General features: G+C 40.1%; 4 protein-coding genes and 1 pseudogene across 5 annotated transcripts; 2 read left to right on the top strand and 3 right to left on the bottom strand.

Moving 5' to 3' along the window:
• The first annotated feature begins 575 nt into the window (after positions 1-575).
• LOC103340755 (Pyridoxal phosphate phosphatase-related protein) lies at positions 576-3360 on the top strand. Its single transcript, XM_008244199.3, has 4 exons — positions 576-982; positions 1334-1455; positions 1562-1763; positions 2747-3360. The coding sequence occupies exons 1-4, from the start codon at positions 845-847 to the stop codon at positions 3056-3058; spliced, it is 774 nt and encodes a 257-aa protein (XP_008242421.2). The 5' UTR covers positions 576-844; the 3' UTR covers positions 3059-3360.
• A 553-nt stretch (positions 3361-3913) lies between these two features.
• Positions 3914-6586, top strand: LOC103340754 (Mitochondrial substrate carrier family protein). The gene is made up of 7 exons (XM_008244197.2): positions 3914-4221; positions 4906-4991; positions 5069-5276; positions 5382-5508; positions 5618-5802; positions 5883-6005; positions 6087-6586. The coding sequence occupies exons 1-7, from the start codon at positions 4063-4065 to the stop codon at positions 6222-6224; spliced, it is 1026 nt and encodes a 341-aa protein (XP_008242419.1). The 5' UTR covers positions 3914-4062; the 3' UTR covers positions 6225-6586.
• A 307-nt stretch (positions 6587-6893) lies between these two features.
• LOC103340753 (pentatricopeptide repeat-containing protein At2g15690, mitochondrial pseudogene) lies at positions 6894-8738 on the bottom strand (annotated as a pseudogene). Its single transcript, XR_016122940.1, has one exon. The product of XR_016122940.1 is annotated as a pentatricopeptide repeat-containing protein At2g15690, mitochondrial pseudogene (transcript).
• A 542-nt stretch (positions 8739-9280) lies between these two features.
• Positions 9281-10593, bottom strand: SERAT1;1 (serine acetyltransferase 1;1). The gene is made up of 2 exons (XM_089042521.1): positions 9987-10593; positions 9281-9886 (listed from the first exon to the last, which is right to left on the bottom strand). The coding sequence occupies exons 1-2, from the start codon at positions 10356-10358 to the stop codon at positions 9395-9397; spliced, it is 864 nt and encodes a 287-aa protein (XP_088898647.1). The 5' UTR covers positions 10359-10593; the 3' UTR covers positions 9281-9394.
• A 957-nt stretch (positions 10594-11550) lies between these two features.
• Positions 11551-14686, bottom strand: LOC103340752 (protein EFFECTOR OF TRANSCRIPTION 2). The gene is made up of 3 exons (XM_008244195.3): positions 14107-14686; positions 13436-13792; positions 11551-12945 (listed from the first exon to the last, which is right to left on the bottom strand). The coding sequence occupies exons 1-3, from the start codon at positions 14194-14196 to the stop codon at positions 12049-12051; spliced, it is 1344 nt and encodes a 447-aa protein (XP_008242417.2). The 5' UTR covers positions 14197-14686; the 3' UTR covers positions 11551-12048.
• Positions 14687-15008: the final 322 nt, after the last annotated feature.

Genomic DNA, 15008 nt, shown 5'->3' on the forward strand with positions numbered 1-15008 from the left:
AGCTAAGCTAAAAATATCAAAAAGAGGAAAAATAGAGTTTGGAATATGGCTATTTTAGGGTTTTTCTTTAGCATTTGGTTATGGACAGAGTCTTCTTTATGCAGGTTGCGGTTTGTTATGGGCATGAGCCCTGTTATGGTTAAAACTGAAGTTCTAGATGCAACAATTTTGCTCAACTCAAATGTGGAAGAGGTTAGAGCGTTCTTATGGGTCAGGTAATTGTTCTAGAGTTCTATTAATACTAAATCATGACATATTTTGGGCAATTGAAAACCGGCAATACGTAGTATTGTCAAATATAAACTCTACCATATTCCAGTATCGTTGTATTAAAAAAAAACTATAATCTTCCCAATATTAACTCAAAACATCTCATTTCCGAAACAATCAATTTTCTATTTGATATTTTTGTTCTAATGAAACTATACAACTTATTAGCCCTGCAAACAGTCCTAATCAATTACTATTTCATTGAAAAAGACCAATTGATGCTCCTGACCATCACATTATTGAGTATGTTGGCATTGTTGTTTCTACATTACCAACCACTTATATTAGGCCTACCGACTTTAATAGGACAAGAGGCCCAGTACAATTTTAGGGTTCCGTTGTTGTCCTCAAACGGGCTGTGTGTTCATCATTGTTCATTGTGTTCTTAAAATTCCAACATAGCCCCCAAAACAAAGTTTTCATTAATTAATTAGTTATTTATTTTTGAACAACAACAAAAACAGAAGCCGTCACCAAACGCCGTCGCTTAACTCTTGATTGACAGTTGGCGCGTTCAGCTGCTCACCGTGAACAGCTTTTCTTGGCAGGCTGGAAACCGCCTCCGGCGCTCGTAATGGCGGGAATAGTTGTGGTTTTTGACTTTGACCGAACCCTAATCGACGGTGACAGTGATAGCTGGGTCGTTGCGGAGATGGGTCTCACTCAGCTCTTCAATGAGCTCCGCTCTACTTTGCCATGGAACAAACTCATGGTTTGCACTCTCTCCTTCTCTCTTTGTAAATCTTTTCAGGAAGTAGATTTATAGAAAAAGTTCAAATTTTTATTGATATTTTTATCCTCTGGTTTATTGAACACTTAGCCTAATTGTTCTGTTTGGTCAGATATAAACAAGAAAAAAGATTAAGAATTTCTATGCAACCCAGTTTGCAAACTTTGTATTATTGCTGAGAGATCCTTGCGTTTGTGGGTTTTTAACTTTGATCATGGACTTATTGGTTTGTTAATGTTAATTAGCAACATACACACAACTAACAATGAAATGAAAACCAGTTATGATGCCGAAGGACTTAGCCTTATTAATGTTGACTGTTAAACTTTGTAGGATAGAATGATGAAGGAGCTGCATTTGCAAGGAAAAAGTTCTGTGGATATTAAAGAGTGCCTCAAAAGAATTCCAATGCATCCAGGGGTAATTGCTGCTATTAAGTCAGCTCATGCTTCAGGGTAAATTTTTCAGCCAATTCATTTATAGTCGATTGTATGTTAATTCTATTTTTCTTTTCGTTTGGTGCTAAAACAAACGATGTGGTGTTCAATATGGTCATTGCAGATGTGATTTGAGGATTATTAGCGATGCAAATCAGTTTTTTATTGAGACAATCTTGGAATGTCATGGGTTGTTAGGATGCTTCTCACAGATTGTCACAAATCCAAGCTTTGTTGATGGAGATGGAAGACTCAGGATTTTTCCATACTGTGATGTGGGCTCACCTTCTCATGGTTGTAATTTATGTCCTCCAAATTTGTGCAAGGTGAATTTTCTTCTCCAACCAATATGCATTTGTTTATGTCCGATGCTCATGTACTCGGAGTATCATCCATTTCAGTTATATATTACTTCCACATATGTGCTTTTGTTTCTAGTGGCATACAACTATGTTTATCTTTACAATTTAGTACCTATGTACTAAGAGTTTCTCAGTTGCTTTATCAAATAACGGACTGGTTTTGATGATTGGAGCTTCTCTTTAGATACGACTTACGCATTACCATCGAGGTATAATATTCATAAGTTTAGCAAATAGTATGTTTTTTGGCTTGCTGAGGGCTCTATCTTCGTCTATCCTATGCCTGGACCAGTAACAAATAATAACAAAATGGAGACGTGTTCAGTTTGTAATTGCTTTTTCTTCCTATCTATAGGTGATTGTAACTTTTGCTATTAATTATTTGGCCCTATTTACCTTAAAAAAAATTGTTTCAAGAACAAGAGATGCACACTTCTAATGTATATGATATGGTCCTGTTTCCAGAAAAAGATCACAATACATATAGGAGCCACATTGAACTGTTGCCCATTCCTTTCCAATCCATTTTCAGTAACATTTAGGGGAAACAAATTGGATGCACTTTTTGCTGGGTGATGAGTTATAAGACTCAAGTGTTTGTATAGAGGTATCAAATCCACTGATTCTTCCATGGTAGCTCCCAAGTAAAATTGATCTGCAGGATATGCAGAACATTGAATTGATTTCTTTCTATCATTCACCATCCCAACTATTTCAAATTAAACGCAGAGCTAAATATTTCTATCATTTCTGCTATGGGGGTCAGGATAAAAGTTTTGTGACTTGGTCTAATGCAAGTGTGCTTTAGTTTTGTCCCCAATTTTGCCATTTAAGAGGCTTATTTTCCCATCGATATGTTTTACTGCATAAAATGTTTTCTCCATCTTCTCATTACAGTAGCTTTGTTCCATATAAAACTGAGGTTCTATTTATGATTTCCATTTTAGGGTGTGGTGATTGATAAAATCCGAGCTTCTGTTTCTGCCAATGGGAGGAAAAGATATATCTACCTAGGAGATGGGAGAAATGATTTTTGCCCAACTTTAAGGCTTGTAGAAGGAGCCCATGTAATGCCAAGGAAGGACTATGCTCTATCGAAGCGCATTTACAGCAACCAAATGCTTATCAAGGCTGACATCCATGAATGGAGTGATGGAGAGGAGCTTGGGAAGATATTGCTTCACCTCATCCACAGAATTTCTACTGAAGAAATTAATTGTAGTGACCTCAGTCAGCTGAACTCATCTGACCACATATGACAGACAATGCTTGATGAAGCACTCCCTCAAACTCTCCCTGTTCGTCACTAGCAATCGAAGGCGGAAATTGCTTTCTGATAGAAAGCAATTTTTCCCGTGACTTAAATTTATGCAACACAGATTTGAATGTATTTTGGATCATTAATATTAGACTGTTGCTTCTGATCAAATTAAGAGTGGCTGGTGAGTGTTGAGAAACCCACAAATTTTCGGTCTCTAACCGAGTTTAGGAACTCTTTCTTTGGTAGTGTTGGACGGTACGCATTTTTTGGATAAGTTCAGAAAAATACTTTCTATATCAACTTTTTTCTGCTTCTGTTTTCTGTAGTTTGCAGGTTTTATTGATATCTATGTTCTATGAATCTATGCCTAATCTCTATATAATTTTGGTTTATTAAATTCACAAATGCTGGCACGTGTTACACGGTCCATTGATGCTACTAGCTAGTAAAATAATCAAATTAACCATTCATATTCATTGTTCATGATGACACTAATTACACTGAAGTCAAAATTGAACAAAGGGAGAAGTCTTTTATTTCGTTCAATTTTCTACTGATGGTGTGCTTGAAACTTGTGACTAATGGATTTGATTTGATTTTTATTATTTTTAATCTGGCTATATGGACCTGTTTTGACTTACCACATAAGCCCATGATCGAAACTGGCCCAGTAATTGGACGGTCCTGATTGTGAGATTCTTCTATACTTTTGAAACAAATAAAATAGAACTGAAAGTAGCTGAACATTTCTCTGTAAACCAATAATTCTTTTTCTTACATAGAAAAAGAGGGAATCCAAGTCAAGCGTGTGCGTCTCTTACTTGTACGCTGTCCTCTCCCATACATATAAAATCCATAAAACACATAGAGAAACGTTTCGATTCTTTTCTCTCTCCCTCTCTTCTCTGCGCCAACTCCTCCTTCGATCAGCTACCCAGAATCTCTCTCTCTCTCTCTCTCTCTCTCTCTCTCTCTCTCTCTGTTTCTTCAGAGGGTGCTGCAATGGCAAAGAAGAGGGAAGAGAGAGAGATGAATGCCTACCTGGATGGGATAATAGATGCCATGCCTGTGTTTGCCAAGGAGCTGATTGCTGGTGGTGTTGCTGGTGGTGTTGCAAAGACTGTTGTTGCACCACTTGAGCGTATCAAGATTTTGTTTCAGGTACAATTGTGTTAAATTCTCCTTCAAAATATGGACTTAGATTGATTCTTTAATCTTTTTGCTGTGAAAGTGGCTAAAGTTGACTCTTGATTTTGGGCACTGTAAAGATTGGTATTACATTTTGCTTCTTGGGTGTTTGAGTTTCTGGGATTTAGTCAGTGGGTAGATTTCATCTAAGATGACTGCTTTTTACTGAACTGGTGCAAATTTTATGGATTGTGAATTGGTTTCTGCTGTTGGGTGTTTGCTGGTCTCAGATTGAATAATACTGTGATCATTAGAAGTTCAATGGGTTACTTTATTTGATTCGATTTTTCGATACTTTGTTCTCCATGACTTTGTTTTATAGAGACAGTCATGGGGTCAATAATATACAAACAGAATTTCAGGAGTTCCAAGCAAGAAAATCCGAGTTAACTTTCCTTCCCCGACCCAAAAAGGAAAAACAAAAGAAGAGAACTTGGAAGATTTTTTGAGAGAGAGATAAATAGCTTATTTAATACGTGCCTTGATTTTGTGTGTGGTTTTGCTGTTTTGTCTTCTTCCTTGAGTGGGAAACTGGAGGTTAAGATATTCCTTCATGTTTCCCATGGCGATTAGAAACAAATTATTAACTTAAACTGGATTTACCATTAAGCAGATTATCCTTGAAGATTGAAATAATTTGTTTGTTGTCTTTTGCAGACCAGAAGAGCAGAGTATCAGAGCATAGGGCTGTTTGGATCCATTAAGAAAATTGCAAAGACAGAAGGGCCTTTGGGTTTCTACAGGTGGATCCCTGAGTACATAATCATTTATGTGAAGGTTGTGTTTTCAAGTTTTCAATAACTAACATATTTTCATACAGAGGAAACGGAGCTAGTGTTGCAAGAATTGTTCCCTATGCAGCTTTGCATTATATGACCTACGAACAATACCGCAGATGGATTATTCTCACCTTTCCTGACGTGGGGCGTGGACCTGGTCTAGATCTTGTGGCAGGGTCTTTTGCTGGAGGAACAGCTGTGCTTTTTACTTATCCTCTTGATTTAGTTCGGACTAAGTTGGCTTATCAGGTAACTAATTGAATCGTGAAAAATCTCTCACTCAAGTGCATGAATTAGTTGCTCTTTACACTTCCAAGAAACTTTTTTTTGACAGAAGCCATGTTTGTTTTGCAGGTTGTTGGTTCACCGAAGTTAAATGTTCAAGGGGTGGTAAATACTGGACAAATTTATAAAGGAATTCTTGATTGTTTCTCAAAGACTTACAGAGAGGCTGGACTTAGAGGCCTCTATCGCGGTGTTGGTATGGATTTGAAAACTGCTTGTATCATCCACTGCTGTCATTGTGTGTTTCTATAGTTGTTAAGATGTTTGCAACAATTTTGCATTTAACGCATTAACATCATTATCAGCTCCATCACTTTATGGAATCTTCCCATATGCCGGTTTGAAGTTTTACTTCTATGAGGAGATGAAGCGCCATGTCCCTCAGGAGCACAAGAAGAGTATTATGGTCAAACTTGTATGTGGTTCTGTTGCTGGTCTATTAGGTCAGACTTTTACATATCCCCTCGATGTGGTGAGGAGGCAAATGCAGGTAATGTACTTTATAAGGGTCCTTAAAATACTATTTGACAGAAAATTTGTGACATTGATGGGTGAAAATCATCTGAATAGGTTCAACGAATCGTGTCATCAAACAGTCCAGAGATGAAAGGGACAATGGAAGTCCTTGTCATGATCGCTCAGAAGCAAGGATGGAAGCAATTATTTTCAGGACTTAGCATCAATTACTTGAAGGTGGTAAAAACCTAGTCAGTCTTTTCACAGAAAATCCCTTGGCTTTCTTGTCTAATCATGTTTTGGGATGTTGTAATTCAGGTCGTACCATCTGTAGCAATCGGGTTTACAGTTTACGATGTTATGAAGTCCTACCTTCGAGTTCCTTCAAGGGATGAAGCCGTGACAAAATTGGTAACCAACAAAAGAAATACCCATCCATCCTCCCTTCACTCCTAGTTACTTTTTCTTCCAATTTTTCACTTCAAGTAACAGTCCTGCACAATTGATTGGGAGCTTTTCCTTCCCTTTTGAATTGTCAATTAGGTTGACTTTTTGTACCATTCATGCCATTTTCAGCTGTACATTTCATTCTTTGGAGCTGAATAATAGCCCCTCGGTAGGTTAAACCCCTCCCTTACACATCCTACAAGCTCTAGTTTCATTGATTAAGTTAGCAGAAATCATCAATTAGGCTACCTTGTATATTTAGGAGAGACGATTCTCTTGCAATGTACATATGGAGAATTTTGACCCCTGTAATCGTTCTTAATTGAATAATAAGGTTTGAGTAATCTTACTAGCTTTTCTTGTCTCTTTAAGATATTGGCTTAAGAACTTGAAATGCATCTGTTCAATGTTTTATTTACCACTGCCCCCCCGGAAGCAGATTCCATTTTTGCCTTTTTCTTTTCCTGGGAATAAAAGGCGAAAAAGGAATTCATTCTTCACTAATGGCACAGGCCCCAGAAGCGGATGCCATTTTAGGTAAAATATGAAAGATGCAAAAAGGAATCATACAAGGCACCTCCCAACTTTTGAACCATGGTTGCTTAATATTGAAAACACTCGACCAGATTATGCTTTCAGAAATAAATCAGAGAATCAATCAGCAAGCAAACAGAAACATAATCGTAAATTTGTTTTCTATTGAATGTAATTGAATTTAAATACAAGATTAATGTACAAGAAAAGATATTCATAAAAAAAACTACAAAGTTAATTTCCAGCCAAAAACTTCCTTTGATTTTTCATGCTGCACATTGAACATTACATAACGTAGCACCACAGCCTCGACTCTTGTAGAGAAGCTGTATGCACTAGCTGCTGATAAGTTTACCAGTAATCCCCACAGGAGCATTTCCCATCCTTGAAATGATGGAACCGCTTGTTATCCCTAACGATCAGCTCCCTCCCAACGATCTTTGACATGATTTTTATTGCATTATGGCAGTCGCCGCATATTCGAAGATTCTTAATTATCCTCAGAGTTTGCCTGGCTGGAGTACTGATCAGACCATAAGCAATTGCCAAACGCTCGCTGTGATACTGCAAGGCCTGCTCTTTTGCCTCCTGATCAATGTCATGAAGCACATATCTTGTATCTGGCACATAGCCTGCTTCCCTCATCTGTCCTTTCAAACCCTTCAGTTTCTCATATGCCTCGTTTGTAATCTGATACTCACTGACCCTATTCTTCTCCTCTAGCATGTTAATCTCAGAGTGCTTCTTCCGCGGAGGCAATGGGATTTTTTCAGCATTGGCCTTAGAAGGATCGAGACTAACCAACAAATCCTCAGCGCGATCTTCAAGCTCAATGTCTCCATGAATCCGTGCAAAGTTTCGAAGAGCCTCCCAAACTTCTGCAGTAGGCTCAAATGGCATTTTCTCAATGAATTCCTCTGCCTCATTCAAATGACCAGACTTTCCAAGAACATCAATAAGCCCTAAATAATGCTCAATCTCCGGCACAATCTCATACTCATTCTTCATCGACTCGAAGTAAGTTAACCCTTCTTCCACAGCTTCCGCGCTAGCACATGCCGCCAAAACCACTACAAATGTCTCCTTATTGGGCTTCAATCCTAAATTCCTCATTTGTTCAAACAACAGCAGCCCCTCATCACCCTGCCCATTCACCGCATACCCATGTATCATTGAATGCCACAAACTCATACTCTGCTCAGGCATTCGATCGAACACCTTGCGTGCGTCTCTCATACTCCCACATCTTCCATACATTTGAATCAATTTAGCGTTCAACTCAATATCTCCGCGAAATGGCGACTGTTTCATAAAATCATGAATCTTTTTCCCAACCTCAAGCGACTTCGAGCTGTCACACGAGTCCAATAACACACAAAATACACCATAATCAGCGGAAACATCTTGAGCCATATACTGCAACGCCTCTTTGACCTTACCCTCCTTGCACAAACGCATCAAATCCACATCTTTTGTGTTAATACGCAATGGGGCACTCACATTTTGGTTGTTTAACTCTTCACCGTTCGCTGTTGGTTCATTTGGTTGCTGGCTCTGGTACTTGTTGCCCTTGCGTAAAGGTTGGGTCTTGTACTGGGAATTGGAGCGAGATGTTGTTGGTTGGGGCTGAGAGGAGCCAGTGTTGCGGCGATGTACTCTGGGATTATTGGCACTGGGAACTGCATTGGTGCAGAGAGGTTTGGATGGGGTGGGATTGAAGGAAGAGGAAGGTGTGGTTTTGAGGACCGAAGGAAGAGTGGTGTTGAGATAGAGCTTATCAGGAGGGCTTGGAGTTATCCGAGCTCTGAAACGAAAAGAGATAATGGAGTTTCCAGTTGGCTGAAGAGAAGAAGTCAGAGAAGCCATTGATCTGCTAAAACTCTGCTACTATTGGAAAAGCAGAAAGAGGGAAGAAGATGTGGAGTGATGGGATAATTGGGTCATTGGTCAATGTGGGCTTTGCTCACTCAAAGCCATGTCAATGGATGCAGCAAGAGTTCTATTGTGAGGGCCTTATATGGCTCTTAGTTAAGGGCTTATTTTCTAAGCGTTGAATTAAATTGATTAATCATTTGATTAAATTAGTTAATCTAATTCAACAGTTAAGATATAGAACTTCATCTAAGGGTCATATAAAAGCCCTCACTATGACTCATCAATGCGATTAGAGGCAAGCCGACTGGATCTAGCCCAATTAAAAAGGCCTTTAGTTACAAACTAATTTCGAACCCACATGGTACCAATGCCCAGCCACATTTGCACAATCTACCTTCGCAAAAGATCTTTGGTCTTGAAATTCAACTCTTGTCAAAGTCTATTTACTTTTAATTTGTTCATTCATTCTTTCACTTAATTGGATCATTTATTATTTAGATGCTAAACAAACTTGGACATGGTAGAAATCGACTTTTGTGGAAAGTTCACCCTAAACCTTCCCTCCATAAAATGTTTAGTATTACTAAGCTAAGCTCTCTGCCTTTTTGATTGTCCAATGCTCTAATCCAAGGCTCAACAAGGTTTAGATAATCTCATTTTAAAAAGAAGAAGATATCAAAGTTTTAATGTTTTGAGAATGTAATAATGCTTCGTCATAAGCATAACGATAAACAACTAACATAACTATCACAAGTTCACAACTCTCATTCTCATATAATATAGTCAGACCACTCGGATATAAACGAAGTATGGTCCATGGACTCGCCAGGCACATCCTCAAGCTGCGACGGCCGTTCCTTCCCGCCAACCAACCTCGCCGGATTCCCAACCGCCGTCGTCCTCGGCGGCACATCAATCAACACCACCGATCCGGCCCCGATCTTCGCCCCATCCCCTATCTTCACATTCCCTAGAATCGTCGCGCTCGCGCCGATCAAAACCCCATCGCCGATCTTCGGGTGCCGATCTCCGCCGGCCCTGCCGGTCCCACCCAGCGTCACGTGGTGAAGTATCGACACGTTGTTTCCGATCACCGCTGTCTCCCCCACCACCACCCCGGTGGCGTGGTCGAACAGCACCCCCTTTCCGATCGTCGCCGCCGGGTGTATGTCCACCGCGAACACGTCGGCGATCCGCGAATGCAGCGCAAGCGCCAAGGGCCTGCGTGACTGGATCCACAGCTTGTGCGCCACTCGATGAGCCTATAAATCAAATAAAACAAAATCAATTCGTTTATTTTCTTGCGTTTTCTCGGAATCAAAACAGGAGATTAAATTGTAGCCCTAAAATCAAATTAATTACCTGACAGGCTAAGAAGCCCTTGTAATTGAGCAAGCAGTGGGAGAAGGAGACGCATGCGGGGTCACGCTCCCGGGCGGCGCGGAGATCGGCAACGGCGGCGGCGAGCAGAGAGGGATCGGAGGAAAAGGTGTTGAGGAAGAGGTCATAGAGGAGCGTGGAGAGGAGAGTGGAGGAGCAGAGCTTGTTCCCCAAGTGAAACGACAGGGATCGCTTCAACGACGAGTGGGAGAGTATCGTAGAGTAGAGGTAGCTGGCCAGAGCCGGTTCGGCCTCGGCATCGCGGCGCGCCTCGGCTTTGATCTGGGCCCACACCCACGCCTCGCCCTCGACTTCGGAGGACGACTCTGTGTGTCGGAGCTCGCCGGCTGGCATCTTATCCGTTGATGTTTATCGCCGCTACGGCGCACGATAGTGGAGAGCAGTGGAGAAATGGTTTGTGAAACTAGGGGATATGTGGTTTGTGAAACTAGGGGATTTGTGCGGTTGAATTAATTACATGGGTTGCTTTAGGGAAAAATTAGGTGGCGTACAGTCCAATTCGTTCTTCTCTCTGTCTTTTGTTCCACATGTCACAAAAAAGTTAAAACGGAAAGAAAAAAATCCAGTGATTTTATCTTATCTTATGTTTGCAAAGAAATGCATTCCTAACTAGAGAAGGCTAATTAAAATACAACAGGATCTAAATCAGTTGAGAAGGCCCTGATCAGTGATTTCTGATTTGAATTCCATGACATTTTAGCAATGTGTACCATCGCTGGTATAAAAATAAAATAAAAACTCAAAAATAACAAATCATGACTTAAAAGGAAAAAAACAAAAACATAAAATATGGGATGAAATTACACAAAAGGATATCAAATAAAACAAAAAAAGTCAAACCAAATTCACACCCAACTTCTTTTTAGGCCAATACAACATTATTTTAAGGCTTAATTATATACGTCTTTCAACTTATCTCAGACACATGGTGAAAACGCTCAAAGTACTTCAACGCAAAAACTGTCTCACGTTACCCTTTCCGTCAGCTTTTTGAAGTTCCACGAATGTTATCGCTCATCTCCCCAAAATTCCGAACAATAGCCCCTCCCTTTGTTATGTTCATCACTTATTTACCCTCCAAAACTCGAAATTTCTCCTAACCAACACAACTAGCAGCAAGAACAACTCGAGAGGTTGAAAAATCATACCGGATCGAAGAAAATGGTGCTCTAATCGCCCGAACGAGCAATGGAGATTTTGGGTAAAACCGCCAATTTCTTGCTTTTTTCGGTGATCCGCACGACGGTTGGCAGCGGTTGAGATGTGAGGGTGGTAGAGGACAACGTCTTGGTTCTTTTGATATCCATGTCGCCGCTGGGGTGGCCGGAGGAGGCGATGGCGCCCAAAATCGTGCGATGAACAGAATAAATGGGAGGAGCTGCTCGAATTTTGGGAGATGAACGAACGTCAGAACGGAACTTCAAAAACTGACGGAAAGGGTAACGTGAGATGCTTTTTGCACATTGGGGTACTTTGAGATGTTTTCCACCACACGTGTAATCTGAGATAAGTTGGAAAGCACGCATGTACATAATTAAGCCTTATTTTAAAGGGTGTGTAATAATTTGATACAGAAAGCTACAACATGATCTGATAGGCATAACAATCAACAACAAATTGAAGCCTGCATCACCAATTTCTACAATCTATTTTCACAGAGAAAAAGAAAACCCCAAGTGGATTTACTCTACTTCCCTTGTGTTATGTTGCTCCCCAGCTCCTTTCATGAGTAGTTTCACATAGAGATCCTTTCTGTAAGTAAGGGCACATAATTTGTTTTTGCTGTCACAGCACCTTCTTCCACTTCCTACAATAGGATGCCTTGTGCAAAAATATCCATCACCTACATCCACCACCACCCCACATGTAGTATCATAGCTTTTATTGGACTGTCAAAACTTGAGCTTGAACTTCTCCAAATTCACATAATGCGGATGAATTCTGCTCATAGTTTGAAGTCCCAAAATTAAAGGGTTCAAAAGCCACATCATGCACATATTTTAGTTTAGCTTCGTTCGCCTACTTAGATTATTCTTTTCCCTTTATGCTCATGACATCTTTTCCTCCCTTGAATCGGATGCCTTCTGCAAGAAGAGCCATCAGCCAAGATGAATCCACAAATGGAAGTGAAGCTCTCCACTGGATCACGGATAATAATTTGAGCATCATGAAACTCTATGCTGCTAATAGCACTGCATTCTGATTCTGAGTCAACGGTACTATTTGATATCCCAACTCTAGTTGACCTATTAATCCTCATCCCCTTGTGTTTAGCACACCTCTTTCTTCCTGGAACTGGTGGCGTTCTGCAAACGGAGCCATCAGCCAAGACGAATCCACAAATGGAAGAGAAGCTCTCTACTGGATCACGGTTAATAATTTGAGCATCATGAAACTCTATGCTGCTAATAGCACTGCATTCTGATTCTGAGTCAACGGTGCTATTTGATATCCCAACTCTAGTTGACCTATTAATCCTCATCCCTTTGTGTTTAGCACACCGCTTTCTTCCTGGAACTGGTGGCGTTCTGCAAACGGAGCCATCACCTACATCCACCCCACAAATTATAGTATTCTCCTGAGTAATGCCAATTCTATCCAAAACTAACCTAGGCTGTGATCTGCCAAGCTTGAAAACTTGAGAAAGGGGATTGTGGCTCTCCCTATTAGCATAAGCACTGAACTTATCCTCTGGTGAAAGCAATTCGCTTGATTCAATCCTAGTACCCACTTTCTTCGGACTGAAAGGCACAAGCTTCTGGGCAATATTAACAAATCGTGTAGTGCTTGAAGATACCATCTTAAGTTTTTGAAGGACATCATCGGGGCGTCTTGCCCCATTAATGTTTGTGTTCCATGCATAATCAAATGTGTTAAGCAGCTGAGTTTCTGTTTTCAGCGCAACACTTTTGTTTTCCATCTGTAGATACAATCAACAAAGAAACGATAAGGGCATATCATATATTCCAATCACATGGCCAAAATTGCACCCAGAAGTGCTTCAGAATTCATAAATTCCAATTACATATCAGATATTCCAGTCCACACATAAATAATGGCAAGCACAGGATCACTATTTACTATGTACGTGTTTGTATGAGAATCCCAAAAGTTAACACAACTAAAAGCCTCGAGTTGTATAAAAGATAGAAAAACTTCATACAAATATAGCTTCTATCTAATTATGATGGTCCCATATATGTAGTAATGGTATGAACATGAAGGTGGACGAAAACCCTGAAATTAGAAATTCATGAAGCAATCACTAGTATAGCCATCCATGACAACAAGGAAGAACAAAAGTGGTAACTTAATAAAAGCACGATACATCTAATTCAATATCAATCACACGAAAAACCCTAGTAAAGTTCAAACTTCTTAAAAGGATCAAAAAATTTAGATAAACTTACAGGAGCCCATCTGTACACAACGGGGTAGTCTCTTGACAGTATCTCAGCAAACAATCCCGGCCCCTTTTGGACACGGTCGCTAGGATGACCAGTTGGGCAGCCATTGCCCAAATGAGCACCTGAACGACCATATTGCTGAAGTCGTGTCCTCACATTATCAGCTTGTCCAAGGTACACTGGGACTATATAGTCTGGGTCAAGCTTGCCAATCTCACGGCCTAAACCAGTACGCAAGACCGCGATGCCAAGTTCATAGACACCTGGACTCTCCTTTTCAGGGAGGTTATGAACCCTGTATCTTTCAGCCCCTTCTTTTCCCAGTGAATAGTCTTCCCAATCCGAAGGACCAACCAGAATCTAAAATTCCCAATAAAAATGTAAAAACAAAAACACCCAAGTTGTAAATACCATATAAAACTGAATTTTGGAATCTGGGTAAGTAGTGGGAGTAAATTTGAGATCTTTCAACAGAGAAACAAAAACCCAGAAATCTAATTTGAAGATACAGCTAGTCAGTCAATAAAATGAGTAGAGGACAGAGAAAGTAATCAAAATCTCCAAATTCAGACAAACAAAAAATCAAAATCTCCAAAGATTTCAAATTACAGATCGAGTAAAAAATCAAAATTTCAATTCCAATTCCAGTTCCATCAGGTGAGGCAGAGAATTACCTTCCAATTGGAGAAGTGAGAGTCGTGTTTGGTGCGCTTGCAATCTTCCCTCTTCAACCTTGTGACAACGGTCAAGTCGCTGGCTCCCATTTGAGGCTTTGTGGCCTTTTGCCAGAAAATGGCTGTTAATCGCGCCCTTTATCAGCGCCGAGATGATCCCCTTTCGAAAATACCACTTTGCCCATTTAAAATTGAGGCGCATCCAACCCCAAACTGGGCTGTGGACTGACCCAGACCAAGTGACAACTTTTTTTCTCTCTTCTTCTCTGGTTGAGACTTTTTTTATTTTTTCATTTAAAATAGGGAGCTGTTATTCAGACTCCCAAGAGGTATCGTACACTTTTTTAAGCATAATTTCACACTCATATTTTCAGAGGGAGAATCTCAATAACTATCATGGAGTATCAAAAACAGTGCCTTTAAGATAAACGGTGACCGACTTGGTACTGAAAACGAATATTAGTGAGAAGAAAAAGGAGACTGATTCGAAACAGCCTCTTTATAATATGACACCAAGCTTCATATCGTGCACTTGTTTCAAAAGCAGATTCTTCTTCAATCTTCTTCGTTCACTAATCATGAAGCTCAAGGTTTTGGCCTATATACGCTGATGAGGTCTTGAAATGTATGATGGCCAATATATATCAAGATCCAAGTTCTCGTAAAAGTTCTTCAATCTTTTTAATTTGCTGGGATTTTTTATTTAAAAAATAGTATCGCCGCACAATTATATTCTGGTGTTTTTTAAAACCTGCATAGCCGGACGGCTTTACTGGGGTCTTTTTTAAAAATTATATTACCGCCGCGCGGCTATACTGGGGGTTGAGAATGTGAGATTTAAAAAAAAAGAGTTAGTCGCGTGGCTTTACTTGGGTCGTTTTTAAAACTTATCAGTATGGCCG

This window comes from Prunus mume, linkage group LG8 (genome assembly GCF_029339155.1).
Source record: "Prunus mume cultivar Tortuosa linkage group LG8, ASM2933915v1, whole genome shotgun sequence".
In the NCBI taxonomy this organism is placed as follows: Eukaryota; Viridiplantae; Streptophyta; class Magnoliopsida; order Rosales; family Rosaceae; genus Prunus; species Prunus mume.

What these genes read in the sequence shown, in the direction of transcription:
- LOC103340755 (XM_008244199.3), top strand. Translation starts at nt 845, where the DNA reads ATGGCGGGAATAGTTGTGGTTTTTGACTTTGACCGAACCCTAATCGAC. An exon ending in TGCCATGGAACAAACTCATG is followed by an intron (nt 983 to 1,333) that starts GTTTGCACTCTC and finishes TAAACTTTGTAG; the next exon opens with GATAGAATGATGAAGGAGCT. An exon ending in GTCCTCCAAATTTGTGCAAG is followed by an intron (nt 1,764 to 2,746) that starts GTGAATTTTCTT and finishes TTTCCATTTTAG; the next exon opens with GGTGTGGTGATTGATAAAAT.
- LOC103340754 (XM_008244197.2), top strand. Translation starts at nt 4,063, where the DNA reads ATGGCAAAGAAGAGGGAAGAGAGAGAGATGAATGCCTACCTGGATGGG. An exon ending in TGGTGAGGAGGCAAATGCAG is followed by an intron (nt 5,803 to 5,882) that starts GTAATGTACTTT and finishes TCATCTGAATAG; the next exon opens with GTTCAACGAATCGTGTCATC. An exon ending in TTAGCATCAATTACTTGAAG is followed by an intron (nt 6,006 to 6,086) that starts GTGGTAAAAACC and finishes GTTGTAATTCAG; the next exon opens with GTCGTACCATCTGTAGCAAT.
- LOC103340752 (XM_008244195.3), bottom strand. Translation starts at nt 14,196, where the DNA reads ATGGGAGCCAGCGACTTGACCGTTGTCACAAGGTTGAAGAGGGAAGAT. An exon ending in CTCACTTCTCCAATTGGAAG is followed by an intron (nt 13,793 to 14,106) that starts GTAATTCTCTGC and finishes TGGGAATTTTAG; the next exon opens with ATTCTGGTTGGTCCTTCGGA. An exon ending in TTGTGTACAGATGGGCTCCT is followed by an intron (nt 12,946 to 13,435) that starts GTAAGTTTATCT and finishes TTGTATCTACAG; the next exon opens with ATGGAAAACAAAAGTGTTGC.